At 36.9% G+C, this 20,530-nt stretch overlaps 1 protein-coding gene across 1 annotated transcript; it reads right to left on the bottom strand.

Annotated features, from left to right (window-relative positions):
* Positions 1-6,339: 6,339 nt before the first annotated feature.
* Positions 6,340-12,516, bottom strand: LOC148847464 (rho GTPase-activating protein 1-like). The gene is made up of 5 exons (XM_088950664.1): positions 11,486-12,516; positions 9,064-9,184; positions 8,772-8,891; positions 7,954-8,184; positions 6,340-7,146 (listed from the first exon to the last, which is right to left on the bottom strand). The coding sequence occupies exons 1-5, from the start codon at positions 11,920-11,922 to the stop codon at positions 6,568-6,570; spliced, it is 1,488 nt and encodes a 495-aa protein (XP_088806790.1). The 5' UTR covers positions 11,923-12,516; the 3' UTR covers positions 6,340-6,567.
* Between the last annotated feature and the right edge of the window lie 8,014 nt (positions 12,517-20,530).

The raw sequence follows: 20,530 nt of genomic DNA on the forward strand, positions 1-20,530 counted from the left end.
GGATACCAGAGAATGCCACTTGAATTAATTGTGCTTTTGTGAGAAATGTTTTTTGTTACTTTTTCTTTCTTTCTATTTTCATTTTGTTTCTATCATTGCGCCCTGTCTCTCACTATGCCAGAATCCTTGACGTCAGTTCTTCAACTTAACTTCCTACTTCCCAGCTACCGGGGAAAGAGCCCTGAATGGCTTTTTCACTCTGAACCACAGGTTCAGTTCTCTTGCTAACTTTTGCCCCAAAGGATTAGCATCTTGATTAGATATGATTATGACAGGGTTCAAAAGTGACTTATGCGGGTCCTTTGGGATCTTTTGACACTGCTTGATTTCTTTCTCAGGACCTTTATTGTTGAATGCCACATTCCCAACAAGCTTGCGATAGGGGCTGAGATATCATTTAAGCTTACAGCTGATTAATTATTCAAACACTCCTTTGGTATCCTGAAAAAAGAACTGGGTCCTGGTTGATCAATTTGTAGTGAATTTCTACAAGTTCTCTTTTATGCAAACATTGATGATAGTTCGGATGAAAGAGCATTACATATCTATGGAACTTGTCTATAATTTCTTCCTCATTATTTGCAAGGATTCTGTAAAAGCTCCTCAGTGGATACAAATGTGTAAACTGGAGGCATAATAATTTCGATACCTTAAAAGGGTTCTTAAGAAAAGTGTTCTGCTGGCTATCTGAATTCCCACTGCAGTTAAATCAATACTTTCTTACAGAGTTTCTATAAAAAAATACTTTTGTGCGTGTGTGTGAGAGAGAGAGAGATGTTTCTTCTCTAGGTAAAAACCATTGCCTAATGCTGGTCTCAGCTATCTAGGAAGTAGGATCTTGGGAGAGGAGAAATCAGTTATGCCCATGGGAGAAGTCCTAGGCAGGAGTACTCCAAGTCTCCAACCGGTGTAGCTGATTTTTTATCGTCTAGGGAGATCAAAAATCAGCTACTCCGTTTGGAGTAGCACTGGGCTAAATCCGTGGATCATGGCCCTTAGATGAATTGATGCAGCCCACCTTGAATTGGATTAAGCAACGTAAGGTGGGGCCATAAAATTGCATCTAAGGCTGGGATTTCACGGTTTTAGCCAAATGCTATTCCAGTTGGCGTAGCTGATTTCTCATCGTCTTGGGAGGAGTAGACTGGTAAGGTCCTAACCTTTAGCACAAAATGGCCGCCCTCATACCCATATTCTCACACTTGCCAGCCGGAGATTTTACCATTAGATAAGTAATGGTCCCAATGTTAAAGCCAAAAGGTATTAACTGGTGGAGCCTTAAGTGAGCAGGTGTAGGTTATATGCTCAAAATGGAGCCTTTTCAGAATGTGTGCAGGAAAATTAACAAGGGTAAAAGGAATTGTTCAGTTGTTATATTCTGCACTCATGGGTATCAGACCAAAGAATTGGGAATTGAAACCAAAGAATTTTCATTTTCTTCTGCCAGAAGGCTGATCTATGCCAAATTTGCCATAGTCAATCCGTGGTCACTTGTGTTTTTCATTGTCATTGACAAAAAATTATACAATTCCCCCCCCCCCCCCCCCCCCCCCATGTTCAATGAGGTGGATTAATTGGTCTATGTTAATCCAATCTATTGATCAACCAGAAAAACTTTGGCACAATATAGCAAGGTAAAGAGAATAAACCATTCATTGCAGAGAGAGAGAGAGCAAACCATTACTAATTAAAAGTAATGATTTGCAGAGTAGATGAGATAGGATATCAAATTTAAGCATCATAATAGACCCAAGTACAAGTTTTGACAGTCTGAAAATCCTATAAATTCGTCTGTTTTTTCCTTTCCATGTTTATGCCAAATTTGTATATCGGATTGGATGATCACACCATTTTTCAGCCTTCTGAAGGACTATTACCTAACAACAGTCTAACAGTCTGAATGAAAATTGAAAAACACATAAAAGAACAATGAAAGAAAAGTCATGGATATATCCACTATCAAATCTAAAGTAAAAGAACCAAAGCAAACTCATCGTTTCTTTAGTTTCCTCTTGTATATCCATGGAGATGAAACAAAATACCAGACCTTGTAGGTATTTAAACCTTGAAAGTTTTTTCTTGGCCAATTTTCTCTTCTTCTTCTTCTTCTTCACTGGCATCGTCCTCTACGTTCTCGGTTGCTTCATCTTCTGTTTCTTCCTCCTCTCCTCCTCTTCTTTCTTCGTCATCTTCCTCTAGAATTCCTTCTGATTGAACTAAGCGAATTTTCAGACGTCCATCTTCCCTACGTGCATGCAGGAACTCCTGGGTCGGGATTCTAATCTCCTTCAGAATAAACCTCCCGTCGTATCGATAAGATTTGAAGCAAACCCATGGCTTCCCGCTGCTACCAATGCAAGAGATGGGTGGTGGGAAAGGCCTACCAGTTGCCTTCGATCTCTTAAACTCCCCAGATTTATTCTCCCACGATGAGTATTTCGATATATTCAATTTCTCTTCCTCTTTCGTCTTCCAGTCACCGCTGGTATCACTTTTGGAATCCTCGACATCATCGGAGCTCTCAAATCCGAGGCCTTCCGTGCAGTGCTGCAAACTTTCTGAATTCTTGGATGAAAACCCATCACCGCTCTTGGGTGAACAACCCACGCATTGATTCTTTTTCTCTGCATCCAACAAAGAATCCATTGATGGTGGGTCGTTGTTGTTCTTCGTCCTCTCCTCATTGATAGCATTACCATCGTTTTTGAAGTTGAGGGTTTCTAACGCAGGCTGTGGATTTGGATCCACCAAGGAAGATGAGTTAGGAGGAAGAGAAGGCAAGGATGGTGATTTAGGATTTTCCTTGAAGTGCAGCTCGCCAAAAATCTCAGTAAAAGATGAGAGGTCGATTGGTTTCATGGATTTGATCTGGTTCCATGGGGAAAAAGATCCGATGAGCGTAGGATTTTCTGGCATTGGCTTCTCAAAAATGTGTTCAAGGCTACCACAGGCAGCCATGGCTAAGCTGTTTAAGAGTGACAAAAAGGAGAAAGCAATACAGAGAAAGAAAGAAAGAACGAAAGACAGACAGATGGGTTTGGTTTTGTTTAAAAGTGAAGACAGATTAGAGGAGAAGCCTTAATATAGAAGATGAAGGAATGCAGATTGCAGAGAGAGAGAGGGGGTTGAAGTAAATGAGGAGGGAGCTAAGCACACGGGGTTGACATGGAGAGGTGGTCGAATTAGGAGAGGGTGCTATTATTGGGGGCAATACTGTTGTGTTTTGGGTCTCCAGTTGGAGTGAATTCAGGATTGGTGGTGAGAGAGCCTTGTGACGTGTTTGTTATAGACCACAGTTATTTTCTCTCTCTATTTATAGCTGGAGAGAGAGAGAGAGAAGATTACTAAATATTACTAACTACCCCTCACATTTCATTTCAATGGCACCTTCTGAGACACTTCCATTCCTCATTATCTTTCTAGTATCTAGTAGTTGAAATTTGAAAGCACTCGTGACCACAAAATCTACTCACAGGGAGCATAGAAAGTCATTGATTCTATTATGGTACAATGATTGTAAAATTAACAAAAAGCTGAAGATCTGTTCATTTTCAGGAACCTGATTCTCCACAAATCACTGATTTGGGCATGGCCAAATCTGTTTAAAAGAAGTAAAATTCTATGTTATTTACAGGCTTACAGCACTAAAATGGTTCTGGGAGCTGTTATTGTGAAATATAAATAGAACAGTTACAGACTTACAGTATTAAACTATAATTTGCTTTTGGGATTCTAAATTCTTATTTCTAATGCCACATATTGATTAAACTAGTAGGTGGGTTGTTCTTATTTCTTAAATTGGAGCAAGTAATTGCAAGAAATTTTCTGAAATAGAAAGTGGAGTCGTCAATTAGTTGGACAATTAAAACCATTTAAGGTTTGGAGTTTGGACTAATTCCCAGGAAGAACTGCAGCTGTAGAGCTGTAGTGAATTAATGTAATCTCTCTCTCTCTCGCTCGCTCGCTTTCTCGCTCTCTCTCTCTCTCTCTGAAACACCTTTTTGGTTCAATTTATTAGGCCCTCAGCCCTCCTCAAAGGTGGCATGAATCCATTTTTACTTTGACCTAGCTTTCCTGTACAATCATCCCCTTCGTCTCCTCGTCACCTAATTGCGGGGCTGACTGGTTTCTAACATTGTTTCAATTTTTATGAAAAAAAAAAAAAAGATTTTCCATTTGATGCATGTGAAAATGAGGGTGCCCCCATCATGACAATAATGAGATAGCCACTTATTGCCCGAGTAAAAGAAGTTTGGAACCCTTCGTCATGTGGGTCATAGGTCCAACCCTAGCTCAAAAACCAGCAATATAGAATGATTTCAGTAGAATTGGACCCCTTTAATGATGGGTCCAGATCCTCTATACATGGGTCACATGGTGTGATTGGACTTTGAAGGGAAGACCACCTTATTATTGCAGTTATGATAAGGGCACCTTCATAGTAGCCCCGCTCTTTCCACTTTAGCTTTACCTTTTTCATCTTCTGGACAAGAATCTAGGAAGAAAGTTCCTGAAGCTCTTATTTATGTTTGACTGGCATTTTAGAGAGACTGGTCTCATGAGCCCCAATAAAATGATACATATATTAATAGATTGCAAAGAGGAAGCAAGGAAAAAACAAGGAGAACCCATTTGTGAATTTAACAAAAAAAAAACAGAAACAAAAAACAAAACCCATTTTAGAAACTTCAAACTTGTGAGCTTTCTACAGGAATCAAACCTATCTTGTTATGGTTTTTTTTTTCTGTCCATGTGTTACCAAAATCAATTTGTTTTCGTCTCTAGTTTTAAACATTTCCAATGGGTTTGTTAATCTAACCTGCAGTCATAACCCATTTGTGAATTCTAGCAACAAAACAAAACCCATTTTAGAAACTTCAAGCTTGAGAGCTTTCTACAAGAATCAAATCTATCTTGATTATAGGTTTTATGACTACAGGTTAGATTGACAAAACCCATTGGAAATGCTTAAAACTAGAGATGAAAACAAATTAATTTTGGTAACACATGGAGAGAGAAAAAAACCATAACAAAGCAAAATACAAGAGCATCGTTTGAGAAGTCCCATTCTTAGATGTCATGTTCAAACTTCATACCAATCAAATCAGATTATCGATGAATTCAAACTTGGTTGGTTCTGGAAATGAAACATCAAAGACAGACAAAGAAGATAATCCAGTTGACCTAATTTTCCTTGTGCACCACTCGTTGGATGCATAGTTCAAAGTATCAATACGCAGGCACAAAAATTGCATTTTGCATGTTTCTAAAGCTCGGTTTGTAGAGATTATAAATACAAATACGTAGAACACAAAACCTTATGTTTTTTATTATTTTGTATGTATTTATATGGTATATATATATATATATATATATACTCTTTCCGAGTGCGCCTAATGTACAATACTCTTCTTTTATGATGGCATTTAAATGATCAGAAAGAGACTCGTAAATCCCTTTAAATGGTATTTAAATGGATTCAAAAACGTATACGTATCATACAATAAACACCGATGCATTGCGATATTTTGAATACTGGTTGGATGATTTAGATGGTGAATTGGAATTTGTCGATACATCATGGATGAGCCCTCTGAATCTGGTCTTGATTTTAAGGAAATTGGAAGAAGTGGGGCACGTTCCAACACCCAGTCACCCACAAACCAACCATTATACACAGCACAACTTAACCTAGATTTCTAAACTTGGATTCAGCCACGTTACGCTCACCACCTTCCGCTGCTGTCGCCAGCAAAACAGAATATTCCAATCAAGCTTTTTGTATCCTTCTGATAAGAACGATAGGTTGCTATTTACAATGGCGATAGTGTATCTGGATAAAGCAAAGAAATGGAGATGATGATGCAGACCACCCTGGCATATATAGCTTGTAAGTTTCCAACATGATCCTGTTCTCTACAATGTTCACTGGTTGAGAATGAAAATGCTCCACCTCTTTATCAGTTTATCCTGATCTCATCCATGAGTTAACGGATAAGAATCAATATCAGTAAACGCCAATTCATCATCTGGAATTTACTGTCTCAATGACCACTTACAGTGATCCATCATAATATAAAATTTAACTGGATAGGATTTTAAATGGTAAATTAATAGAGATGCTGTAGTTTTGGTATGTTGACAGGAACTCTTCTTCTCCAGTGCTTCAGAAGAATAGCCCTCAATTTCCTAAAGATGTCATTCAAAGCTCAAAAATACCATGTAGACACCCGATAATTTACAATACCCACTACTGAATCTGAGCTCTTTGAATCCCTATTAAGGAAGCTTGCATGTACCCAGTTCCTGTAAATGAAAGATTTCAGAAAAAGCCAAGAGTGATGTAAAAGCACAAATCATTCCAATGGACTTCTTCATGTGTGGTGGGTATCGGTAGTTCTGGGAAACCATAACATGTTAGTGTGGGATAACATGGTGGAAATGTTATACATTAAAGCAGAAAAGGTGACCTCTCTCTCTCTCTCTCTCTCTCTCTCTAGTTCCAAATAAAACACAGTGCCAAATTCTTGATCATATTAGTCCGTCCTCCAACTGGACCTCAATTCTTCAACGCCACGCTTCAACCCGTTCTGTCCTTGAATTTATACGACTGACGATACTGCTTCCCTTAGACTTCTCAACAGTTCCTGCCACCCGAACCATATGCTGCCCATTGGCTTTTTTGGATCCCTTTTTTAGATTAGAGTTACTGGATTGACCAGTCTTGTTCTTAGGAATACTTGATTGGACCGTTGATTTTGGACCATTAGAAAGTTGAGTTGGATCCTCGCAAGGGCAGTCGTCAATTGAAGAGCTGTTTTCATCAGGGTTGACTTTGTGAACAGAAGGTTGAAAACTCTGGGCTCCATCATCAGTCACAGAATCATCTTCAGTAGGGTCATGGGGACTTTCTAAAACTGGTTTTTCATTACTGAACATATGCTCAGCCTCTTCTTTAGAGGAAGCTACATCCTCCAGACAGGGATGAGAAGGGCTATGGTGACCATTCTCATCAGAAGGCTCTAGGCGTGAAGCAGTTGTTACCACCACTGAATCCTCTCTTTCTTTGAGTGTTTTTATGATCAGTGTCTTGAGGAAGTTCATCACTTGCACTGCATACATCAATGCAGTCAAAGGATCTGCCATCTGCAAAAATAGCATGTTAAGACTTAAGAATTACAGTGTTTTTTGTTTGTGCATTTGTCTGTGGTAAAGCCAGCCACGATAGCCTCATCCCTCCTAATGCTTAATCCATCCACACTGCCAGTTAACCACTGGCACCACATATACCAATTGTATTACAAAATGTAACCCCATCTTATAAATTTTAGAAGTTTCATTTCAATTACACAAGAAGATTCAATTGTTAATGGTCTAAAAAGGACTAAACATGAAAGCATAGTATTAAAATATCAGATGGAATGCCCAGATAATCCATCATGAATTCAGGAAGGAGTTTCATCCTCTCTAGTTTCTACCTCTATGTCAAACTCTATATTCATTGGGCATATTTGAGGCCCCAGTTAAAAGAGGATCCTTCTGTGTTAAAAACCATTCCACATGTTATAGGCTGATTGAGAGGATCCCCTCTCTAATGGACATTTTGGATTTTCCACAATATTCCAACAGGTAGGTCAACTATCAAAGATTCCTACTGGACCAAGTTGAGAAGCCTGCTTCCTGTGTACTGTGCACTGAGCAACCTGAACAAAACAATAGTTGACAAATATCCTTGATCTTCTCAAGTTAAATGATGCAAGAAAGCAGAACATGATTTTCTTTCTGCTTTTTCTTACTTTTCCTTTGGGGTTAGATGTACCAGTTTAAAATCAGACCTAGAATGGGGGGGGGGGGGGGGGGGGGGGAATATGTGTTTAGGTTTTGCAGAAAAAGAAAAGAGAAAAAAACATTTATGTAGGTAAATTACTAGAGAAATATACATTTCCCACTCACTTGAGTCATATTTGGAGCAAACACCATAGCAACATTGCGTGCATTCATCTTGTTTATATGTTCCTGCTGGGCAACATCAGCCATCAGGTTGATGGCCCAATCCAGCAGAGCAGCCTCTGTTGGGGGTAGGAGCCTCACAAGCTGTGCACATTCCTCTTCTGTCTGGCATTGCATTACCTGCTCCGGTGAAAGTGAATCCAACACTCCAGTAGGAAGTTCTCTAAACCAAGCCTACAAAAGTATCAGAATATCAAAATTAATGCAGCATACCACAAAGGGAAAAGGCTCAAATTTGAAATTACCCCATACAATTTAATTTTTTTGTGGAAAAGATGTTTTTCATTTTCATCTTGTTCTACAGGAGATATGTCTAAAGGCATTCATGAATATGAAGCTAGACAGGAAATCTAAAATGGGGAATAACTACCATATGATGGGCCCACTTAAGGAACCTAAGAACTTGGTGATTTTTCACTGGATAACCCTCTTTAAACCACTATAAGGAATACACTATATCTAAATTAGGTTTAAGTTAAAAGAAGAGCACTGGGGGGACGGGGGTTTTGCCTGATCAATGTCCTAACTAAAATCTACAGATTAAAGGAATACACCTCACTTGCTCTCAAGCTGAACCTTAAAGGAGAAAATTTTTACACTATTACTTGCAAATGAGAATTAATACATAATATTGAATGAATAGCTTGGAAATCCAACACATTCACGAATAAATATCTTTGGGATTTCAAACCAACGACTACAAGAAAGATTAATTTATTTGAAAATAAATCATGATCAAATTGCAAGAAATACTGAAATACCTTAATAAGACCTGCCAGACAGTGAACATCAATGTCATCTGACACGATCCCCCTGTTTAGTTGGTCTCTAACATATTCCTCTTGACTGTTTTCTGCATTGATTCTAAATATCCCTTCTGCCTGCATATTAAAGATTAAATGGATTAATGAAATCAAAAAGCAAAAAAAAAAAAAAGATTATGCAAAGACCACATACAACAGAATAAGTTGGAAGGGAAAAAGCCCTTCATCTCAACTGGATGGTAAGTTGCCACAAGAGAAAGAAAAAGATAAAACAAGTAGGGTGGCATACCTGCAAGCCCCCTTGAGAGTACAAGCGTCTTTGCATCAGCAGAAGTATTGTTGGCACACTGTTCCCTCTAGAGTCATATGACAATTGCATGGATTCTGTTGAAACTCCAAAAACACTTGCACTAAAGGAAAAGGAAATTAAAGTCAAAAGATTCAGGCAAGGAAGCTACTGGTAGAATAGTTATCCACATGGTTATCATATTTCAGAACATAGAGTGCAACAGGTCATGCATTATGACCACGACTTAAAACATCTGAACCTATCACTATGGTCGTCTAAGTTGCACTGCCAGTTAGAATTGGTTATGTAAGCAATTAATCCAAGTAAATTCATATATATGTGATAGTGACTCGGAAAAGTCAAGTCATACTCTTTTAAATTTATTCATATTTATCCAGTTTAAGTGTTGGTTGGGTTAAATACCAAATTTGAGACCCTAAACCTTGATGATGGCCCCAAGAACACCAACACAACCAACAAATCAATACCAGATAAAATTGTGAATAAAGATGCAATTTTCATGCAAATGTAAAAAAATATATATTTTCATGTGGAACATCATATATAGACCAAGAATACGCAAAATGCTTTACATATTCAGATAAAGACACTAACACAATAAATTTAAATCAGATTTTGTGTTATGGATTAGCTGCTTAACATATTCACAGGTTATTTTTTGTGATGATATGTATATTTTATTATCAAAATAGATCCTTGCTAATTCGTTACAGTCTTACAGAACAAACAATGTTTTAGATTATTGAAGAAAAAAGAAAAATGGAGAAAATCCAGTACACTTATTGGATGTATGGAAAAGACAAGCACACCAGTATATTTGTATTGTCTACTTAGCTTCTTTAAGTGTTTCTCCTTGCACTGATGACAGACCTTCATCATCAGTCACAGACAGTTGTCAATCGATCTCCATTTCTTGGTAAAAGTTTAATAAATATAAACAAGGTCTCAAATTTCACAATGTATCAGGCCATATCAGACAATATGCACCGTCCCAGCAGAGCCCGATACATGGAAAGCATAGAATAATCATCTCTCCCAACAAAATCATACTACAAAGTAAGTGCATCTAGTGCTACCAAGAATCTAAGTCTCGGTTTCAGTACTAGCAATAAAACAGAAACCAAATGCACATCAAAGCATGTAGCTCCAACCATCCCTAATGAATTCTAGAGAAGTAGAGATATAAACTGCTGTTTGAAGCATGAATCATGTAGAATCTTTAAGTTTCTTAGAAGCCAGATAGAAAAATACGTAAAATCTACCAGCTCAGTGTTGTTAAAAATTATAAACACTTTAATATGCATTACATGATGTTTGTCGAACCATCTCTATTGAAAGGTTATAAACACTTTAATATGCTTTTTGATGCATTACGTGATGTTTGTCCTACACATTCCAAAAAAGAGCTCCAACTGAAAAACAAGTGATGGACTCAAAGGTTATAACCCAACCAAGGTAAGAAGAAGCATTATTAATTTGCCACAAAATTCAATTTACTGCCATAAGAAAGACACTTTTACCTCAATACCCCCAACGTGACTAGAAGTTAAAGCAATTTTCCCACTGTCAAGTGTCAAATAATTTGAAAATCAAGGAGCCAATAACCAGTTTACTTTGGGCTCTCTTATTCTATGACTCAATAAGGACAGAAGAAAAGGGAAGTTAGATGTCAAAACTGAAAGGGTTGTATAAATACTGCTCTATGTCCTAAGCAGGACACTTACTGTTAATCCATGAAAAGCAATTAACTCATTATTAATTTCCCTAAATATGAAAAACATTTTGAATAGAGATTCCAAACCAAGAGAGTTACTCGAATTATCAGGATGGCAAATGGAATTTTCTTTATATTACGATTTATGACTTACGGTTGTATCGACAAAAGATTTAGAAAAGAGATTAATCAACTCAGTGGATGATAGGAAAGCAAGATTTGATGTTAAGAACATTCAAACCCAACCAGAATGTAAAAGACAAAAAAAATAAAAAATTTTGACCCAGTGGCCGGTAGGGATATACTCCTAGTTATTCACCTTCAATGCTTGGAAACTCTATCAATCAGTCTATTTGAATAACCATTCACTATATCTGGTAGATTTTTCTCATTGGGTAATGCTTTGATAAAGCATTACAGTGGTTATGACTTGGTTCAAATTCAGCCATATGTATTTCTACTAAAATGTGAAAACAAGAACCCACCAAAATTTCAACCAAAAAAAAAATTATTTTAAAGCTTAGATAAACCCAACATGAACCTGTTCATTTAAAATCTACAGAGCCTTCCAGAAAATCTGCGACTACAGAAACAGAGAATCCATACCCAGTACGTAAAGCGTCCGAAGACAACCAAATTCAAACAGAAACCAATAAAAAAGGAGAATGTTGAACAAATTCAGCTAACCTGGCGCTGGGAGGCCTCCTGGGAACCTCAGGTTCGAACTCCACCGGCAATCCGAGGAACCCATTAAACCGATCGAATGTGACGTGAGCAACATGGCGCACATTAGTCGGCCAGCCGATCTCCATCGAGCAAAGCTCCTCCCTCTCAGTCCTACAAGCAACCAAAGACTTGCGAATTGCAGTCACCAAAAGGGCCAAAAGAGACAGCTGATCTCCCTCCCTGTCTCCTTCCTTCCTCTCTCCGTCTTCGTCGGTACCCGAACCGTCGTAGCCTTCGCCTTCGACAACAGGCAACGAGTTGTTGTTGCTGTTAATAACGGACTGAGACTGAGTCTGCATCTGTTGGGTCTGGCGTGTGCCATCATTGGGTGTGGCTACGCAAGATAAGGAGCTTGGAGATGAAGGAAAATGAGATGGGGAATGTAGGACTTCCGTCATGGCTGGCACTGAAATGGAGCCCCACAAAAAGGAGAAAATAACAGTAAAAAAAAAAAAGAGATAAATCACTAGAAATGAAGGGATTTTAGGGAAAACTAGGGGAACGAAAAGATTGATAAAATGGGTTTCGAAAATTGAGTGGAGTTGGATTGAAGGAAGGGTTTTAGGTGGTGGGGCGTGAGAATCATTAACGATTATTTTTCTCTCTTTTCTCCTGTCTGGCTTCGATTTAGATGTTTGAAGAAGCGAGAGAGAGAGAGAGAGAGAGAGGGTATGCGTTTGATAGTTATAGCCTTGTAGGAATTAAATTGAGTATTTAATTATCTCTGCATGTATACAAAACGTAGACGGAGAGAGAGACAGAGAGAGCAAGAGGGGTTCGGTAGAGATGAGCTGGGAGGTAATGAACTCCTATGAAGTTCTTGTCTGCTTCAGTGAGACGCCTGCTTTCTTTCTTTGCTTCTTATTTTAAGATCTCTCTCTCTCTCTCTCTCTCTCATTCACAACTTTCATTTGAAAATTAAGGAAACTGGTTTGCAAGCTATGTTCTCTCTCTCTCTCCCAGTCTCCCTCTGATTCAAATCTTCCTATTTTCGACAGTTTATTCAGCCATCAAACAAACAAACCACAAGCAGATCTATACACGTGGCAACACTCTGCCATGGTCCCACACCCACCTCCTGATGTCACCAACTACCGACTATATATAGGATGGATCCTTCTTGATTTTCATGGACCTTCCTTACCTGTGCTGCATTAGCTCAAAAATGGAAATGGAAATGGATAAAAGTGCGGTGCCTCTTTTGATCTAATTCAAGTTCAACACGGAAAGACTTCCTTGCAAATACCCGTTTACCCGACCCAACATTTTGTCATTGCACGGATACCCATCGACAGTGGTGCATGAAATTGACCTAGCCCCGGATTTGGGGCTTGATATTAAATTCTAAACCATTGGATGTCGAGATTGGAAAATATTTCTATCATAACCTACCACGTGTTCCAAGGTGACAATGGTTTATTAATATTCAATTTGACAAAAAAAAATAGTAATTAAAATATTGTATCAACTTGGTAGACGATAGCAGCCATCTTGGGCTTTGCCAAAAAAACAGTCATTTTGGGCCTTCCCCATCTAGTAAATGATTATAAGGACGTTTTTCTATAAAAATCATTTTTCCTATTTTTGGCTTTTTAAATTTTATTTTTTTTCTTTTTTTTATTTTATATACATACGTAGGATGATTAGAGGGAGGAAGGTGCACATGAGACCATGGGTTTAATTTTATATTTTCATTTGTATAGGTTGGATTGGATTTTTTTTTTTTTTTTTTGTGAATGTTAATATTTAGGGGTTTTAATGTAAGACTTTTATAGGGGTAGACTGAATCCTGATCGTGGATTGATGTTAAATTCATGGGCAGGATGTGATTTATAGAAGGCTACTAATAGACGGGGAGCTGGGAAATGTTTCTAATGCCTCCCCGTTGCACAGTGATAGTATCTTGTGAGTATAGATGTGGAAACAGTTTGTGGATACGAGATCTGAAGTGTCATTTTATAGTCATCATGAAGGGAAATTCATCATCTTCAAGGTTTGGGTTGAGCCAGACCATGCAAGCTGGACCAGACCAAAAGTTGGTGTATAATTCAGTTCCAATAATATATTGGTGGGGGGTCCTTGGCCCCCCAAACTTTTTGTTAAAACTATTATCTATATATGGTTTACTAAGAGGAGGCTGGGTCAGAATGTAATAAAGTGGGTCTTTCCCTTGCCCCAAAACTTGAATTAAAATGTAATGGATCACTCTCTAATGCTCCTCCAATTTTTTAAGTTAAAAGAAAAAATGTTTAATTTTTCTTTAAAAATATGTAATAGACCCAAAACCCTTTCAGTCCATTTTTCCCTAAACCTTATTTCTTCTACTCTCTATCTCATTTTCTTGTTTAACTTGTCCCCCCAAAAGAAAATTCTTGTCTCCGCCACTAATAATATATGCTTACTTTCAAATAAAAGTAATTTTGAAAATTTTCTACTATTATGATTAAGACCGCATTTTATGTAAAAATGAAGGAAAACAAATGATATTTAATAGGAAAACGCTGTCAAAAAATAAAGGAAAATGAATCATATTCTTAATTTTATTGGTCATTTTCAATATACATTTTTTCTGTAAGATTTCAATCTACACACTTCAGAGTTAGTTATAAATTGAGAGAACCAGCTAGCCTTTGTTCGGAAAATGGCTTATAATATATTACTAACCATAGTCTCAAGTTTAACAATTGTATATGTAGTATGATTTATTTTCTAGTTTCAACACTTTAAATTCTTTTTTTTTCCATTAAAAAAAAAACACTTTGTATAGAGTTCTAGAATGAACCATGAGAGGGTTCGACCTAGTCTAACCATCCGGTTGGTCCTAATATTCAAAAATCAATTTTAGACAGATCAAAGAGAGCAGGTAGTCAGATATTTCCACTTTTTCTTTCCCTTTTAAGGATGGGGGAATATCATGGTCATGGTCAGTCCAAGTTGGAAAATTTGACACATGAAATTAATCTTACCAAACTTTGACCCGCTTTAGGATCGTTGACAAGCAATGAGAGCAATCACGTTCTTTAACTACAAATCTTTAATTTTTCTTTTTTACTTATTAATTTTTTTTTCCTCGGTTGGTGGGGATCTACCTTTGCGTCTATTGGTTTCTCACTCTGCTTTCTTTGCCCAACTTATCCCTAAAATCTTAATTCCTAGTCGTAAGGTAAACAAGCAGCTCCAGAATTTTCCAACAAAGAAATTAAATAAGGCTCCACTTCAAATAATTAAGGGATAATGGGGGCTTTTTGAGGTATTTGGTTTAGGGTAAATTGCTGAAACCTCCCCTGAAATATCTTATCATTGCTGAAACCTCAAATAGACCCCTTATAAGAATCTTATAAAAAGAGGTATAAAATGTCTAAAATACTCATGCAATTACTATTAAGACTAGTTTTATAGAAAAATAATAATATAAATTTTATAAACAATAAAAAATAGAGAATTTAAAGTTACAGCTTTGCCTTTGAATGATTGATATGAAGGACAAATTTGAAAAATAAATCAATTTTAAGAAAGAGATTGAAAGGGTTTGGGCTAGCGATTCATATGAGAAGAAAATTTGGAAAATAAACATTTTGATTAAAAGTAACAGCATAGGTATTTTGGACATTTTCATGCCTCTTCTTAGAAGATTATACCGAAGGGGATCTACATGCAACTATGTTAGAAAGTTCAGGAGAAGTAATTGCAATTACCAAACTTTAAGGGAGGTATCAGCAACAACCAAAAATTTCAGGAGAGGTTTTAACAATTTACACTTGGTCCTGGTGTGTCATTTTGGGTTGATTAATACAAATTTGTGACATGTTATAAAAATGTTTTGTGTGTGTGTGTGTGTGTGTGAGAGAGAGAGAGAGAGAGATTTTTACTTGTAATATTTTGGAAATGTTTTGAGTTGATTAATACAAATTGTTATTTTTACCTATAATGTTATTAGATGTTTTTCACACATGTATTTTTCTAGTTAAAATAGATGAATGGAAAAACTTAGAATGACAGAATATAAATGAAATTATGTCTAGAAACCTAAGAATAGCTTCAATAGGTGGTAAAATGAGAAAATAAATTTAAGATGATTTGGACATGTGCATAGACGACCGCCAATTACACCAATAGAAAAAGTGATTTATTACACATGAAAGCTTGGTTTTCAAAACGGACTGGACCGAATGGTCGGATAAAAAAACCGAGAATCAGTTAGGTGATCAGTTCTATTTCGCCAAAAAACCATTTATTTGGTCAGAAAACTGCTGACCTGGGCGGTTGAACCATCCAACGATTTAACCATTTTTATTTTTAATTTTTTGTCAGAACAGACCATCCGTTTGATTCAAATAGTCAGACTATTCGACCTGGGAACCGAACCCCTAAAAAATGATGTAGCAACACATATTTCTCAACAAATTTATATTGATCAACCCAAAACCCAACAGCAACACAACATAACAAACACCCGCTTTGTCACTCCAAATGCTTTTCTTTTTTTTTATTACCATTCTTCTTGGGGCTGAATCAAATAGCAGTATTAAGCAAGGAAATTGGATGAGGAACCCTTTTTGCCTACTTGAAAGGGGGAAATGTCTGATAACAGGTCACAGTCTTCTTCCTGAGACAATTTCGAGCTTTTTTAGCTGCATGAAAAGATTCTCTGGTCAAGTCAGATTATCCATCAGTTAGGTGACCATGCTCTGAACTGGCTATGTATCTATCTCCCCAATCCACATCAGCTCTACAGAGAAACCACTGAATTGGCCGTTTCCCAAGTTGATGTAATCAAGCCACTGAAAGCTCCACATTGATTAAAAAAAGTGCCTAGATGGAAGGGCTTTGATCTGGCAATAAAATGACAGGTGCTATTGGACAGAAGCTTGTAGAGACCTTTCTGGGTGCCAACTGTTCTCTGGAAGGATTCTTGAGTCACAAATTCCCTCCTGTAAACAACTCCTAAGCAAGCGTGTGCCCTTTTTTTATAATGTGAAGAAGAGCAAGTAGTGAAATAGACTCTGTGATGATGGGACCCAGCCCAACTCAAGACAATGGAGTGGTTAGAGAAAAACAAAGAGAAAATGAATCAGCAACAGGAGACTGCAATTCATTTGCATCATCATCCCACTCTCTATTTGTCCTACAAAGTAAAACCATCCTTTTGGGGGAAGAGAGATCCAAGAGAAAAGAAACTTGACAACTGAGATTCTAGAAAAGACATTCTCTCTTTTTGTTGCCTTTAGTTGGCTTCTGTTAAGTCCAAAGTATGCATGGCCCCCACAGTCCACCACCATACGACTCCATTACTGTTTATCTTAAGCTCTGAGAGAGAAAGAGAGAGGTGGAATGGAACAAACTAGTAATTACAGTAGCAGAGTGTAGGTTAAAAAAGGTGGCAGCTGAATATTTAATGGCGAAGCAGTAGCACAACTCCCAATGTATGTGCTGTTGCTGCGCCATTCAAGGACAATGGATAGAGGAGGAGATGATGATCATGTCAGTGTTTTGGCTGTTGCCATGTGCCCTGATGAGAACTGTTTGATGGACACGTTTGTCTACCACCTTTGTGTTTGGTAGGTAAAAGGATGGTTCGTCCCACTTTATTTTGTTTGGTCCATCTGCAGAGGTTCTGTACCAAGTAAACTAGCTAGAGGAATGGAAATTGGAAAAGCTAGCTCAGTAGTTGCTCTCTTTTTGTTCTTGGCGGGCAACTTGCACAAGGAACAATGGTGGGTACCGTTAGATGAGGTCGCTCTTCCACAGTTTCAAATTCAAAATGTCAATATGGCGGCCAGTGCAAGAAAAAAACAAACAAACGAAGAGAGAGAGGAGAGGAGAGATATAGAAGTTGGAAAGGAGTTTCTTTGCTGGTTGGTTGGTAATTGATAAAGCCTCTGCAGTCTGCACTCCAAAGGACGAGACAAGTGTCACAACGGTGTGTCAACTGTCACCCAAAATCTGAAACAAGCTTTTTGTGTTTTTTTGTTAAACATCAACAAAAAAATGAAAGAGTTAAATTGGTGGCACTTGATCTATGCACGGAACACAGAAGATGAAGGACCCGTATTGAGCTTTTGAGATAAGACTTAGTCAGTTAAAAGACCGTTTGCTAGATGCGTGTCTTTCATTGCATTGTTTTGGGTTTTTTTGCTCGAACTTAAAATATAGAAGATGCGGGAAGCTTTTTTTGGAGCTTCCCAAAATCAGCCCAAAATGAGTTTCTCGCATCTTTTGCATGCCAAACGGGAATAGACTGATTTTCAGTCTTCCCGACTTGTAAACAGCCGAAAGATCGCACAAAAAGACACCAAACAGGCCCTTAAATTGCTAGGTGGCAGTTGGTCTATGCATAAGTTGCCAAGAAGAAACATTATTTCTATGTGGCAATTTTCTGCTTAAAAATTATCTCTGCATTGCTAAGAACTCTTATATTTTTTTAAATAAATAAAAGGGTTATTTATTAAAATACCCATTATATATTTTTTTTATTTCAGGTATTTATTAAAACCTACCCTATAGTTTGGATTTTATTAAAACACTCACTATAATTTTTAGTTTGCAATTGATAATCAATTTTTCATTACATAGAAAGGGAAAATGATAATTTTAACCTTAACTTTTGTTTAAATAAATTTAATTAACTCAATGAAAAAAATATTAAAAATATCATTCTTGCCCCTGATGAAATATGGACAAACTCTTTTACCAAATCAACAAAAAGATGAAAAAGAAACATCAAAATGAAGTCGTAGCTCTAACTGGTGCAAGCCAACTTTAGCCTTACAAACATGGATCAATATAAATGAAAAATCTATCATGATTGACATCTCTGCTTCAATCACATGCACACAACGCCTTCTCCAACCAAATTCCGTTTGGGTTGGGGGAGGCTTTCTTTCTAAATTAAAGCTTGATACAAAACATTATAGGGACATTTTTGGAATAAAGAATCATGGACCATTGCCTTAAAACATTTTTCGTTAAGTTCATGTGGTCATGCAACCATGCCCATAGGACAATTATGTTAGGGTGGGGGAAGGGCTTTTTTTTTTCTAAAATCTTAATATGAAACACTAGGGGCATTTTTGGAATAAATAATCACAGGCCCATGCTGTTAAACATTTTTCATTCAGTTTAGATGGTCACATGACCACGCCTAGATATAATACATTCGATTCTTAATGGAAGGTCGATTAATTAATGTTGTCTTTGGTACCATTGTTATCTCTACTCCATCTCCATCTGTAGGGTTGTTCATAATAAAGTCCAATCCGATCAAACCGACCAATTCAGACTGACCCAACTCGAATTGGCCGGGTTATCTTCAGCACCGTTCGGTTTCAGGTTGTAAAACATCATAAACTGATGGTTCGGGTCGGTTTCGATTTTCTTGTGTGAAAATCAAAACTGACCCGAACCAAACCAACTTAGCTAAAGAAGGATGTTGTTCATAATCCTTTGTGCAGTGCATACAAGTTGATATAATGTTTGAAATTCATGATTTCAATTTTCGTGGTGAAACTAATCTCTAATCCCAGATACTTATCAAATTGTATTCTTTTTGTCGTCTTCACTTCTAGTGAGAATAAATTCCCAAACTGACAACCCAAACTTGCACCACACAAGCACATGGGGGGCATGGTTGAACTTAGAGTTGAAACCGACCCAAACCGACTCAAACCGACCAAGTCGATTTTGCTTAATATTAGGTGGGTTTCAGTTTCAAGTTTAGGTAACCTGACCAGGTTGGGTCAGTTGGAAAAACCTCAGTAAACCGACCCAACCCGACTCGTGAATAGCCCTATCCATCTGATTCGATTAAAATTTGAATTCAATTATATTATAATATTTATTATTTGTAATATATAAAATTTATTCATTGATTTTAGCATATAAAATTAATATAGTTATATTTAAAATTATAAAAAATACATTTTTATATATTATATTATATATGAACTTATATATAATAAATTCATTATGATATATTTATATTAAGTTATTATATATAAAAATTGAAAATAATTAATTTTTTACAATAAAGCAATTTTAGATTAAATTCAAATTTGATCCAAGTCTATAGGCTCTGTTTGGAAATGGTACAAATTAGTTGAATGTAAATATGTAGAGTGTAAAACGGTCCATATAAATTGCAAAGTTAGGTTAGTTTTGCATTGACAAATTTACCTTTTTACCAAACATGCTTTTAGTTGTAATGGATGAAAACACGAATTTCAATAAAATATATGCCCTTTTTTTTTTATCAAAAGCCCACTTGAATGCAAATTTACTTCTTTTTTATTGATATACATTTACGTCTCATTATCAATGTAAATATGCATTGGGAAATATGTTTTCTGTCATTTGTCAATGCATAAATGCAGCATTGCCAAACACAATCAAAACCGAACCAGAGTGCAAATTCACCCTGAACCGAGATTTACACTCCATTTGCATTGTTTTCAAATGCAACCATAAAGTCTGTTTGATAAGAAGGTAAATTTGCCAATGCAAACTAACCTAACTTTGCAATTTTTACAGACCGTTTTACATTCTACATATTTTTATTCACACTTATTTGCACCGTTTCCTAATACAACCTAACGCAAAATCGTTCAATGACTTGGTCTGATTGTCCACCCTTAGTAAGATCATTGATCATAGCTATGATGTAACCTTGTTGAAAGGATAAATCCAAATTGTCTTTGGGCTTCAAAAAAAATAAATAAATAAAACATTTGAAGTTATCAAAATCCTCCAACATAATATATGCATATACATGATACAATGCCAATATATATGTCGATACTTTGAACCTTGCCGCTTAATTCCCCATATAAAACTTATTTAATGGCTGGTCCCATGTCGCAGGAATTGGGATCTCCGGTCAGCAAAACATGTTCCAACATCAAAGCATCCTTCCAACACCATATGTTAGAAGGATGTTGGAACATGTTTAGTTGACAGGTGAGTCGGACTCATGTCCCGGTCCTCTAAATAGAGGACAAATGGTGAACTATA

Source organism: Nelumbo lutea, chromosome 6 (assembly GCF_056320005.1).
Source record: "Nelumbo lutea isolate HS-2025 chromosome 6, American lotus-T2T, whole genome shotgun sequence".
In the NCBI taxonomy this organism is placed as follows: Eukaryota; Viridiplantae; Streptophyta; class Magnoliopsida; order Proteales; family Nelumbonaceae; genus Nelumbo; species Nelumbo lutea.

Excerpts from the sequence above, each read along its gene's own strand:
- LOC148847464 (XM_088950664.1), bottom strand. The coding sequence starts at position 11,922 with ATGACGGAAGTCCTACATTCCCCATCTCATTTTCCTTCATCTCCAAGC. Across the intron at positions 9,185-11,485 it reads AGGAGGCCTCCCAGCGCCAG|TGCAAGTGTTTTTGGAGTTT; the intron begins GTTAGCTGAATT and ends CTTTTCCTTTAG. Across the intron at positions 7,147-7,953 it reads TTGCTCCAAATATGACTCAA|ATGGCAGATCCTTTGACTGC; the intron begins GTGAGTGGGAAA and ends CTATTTTTGCAG.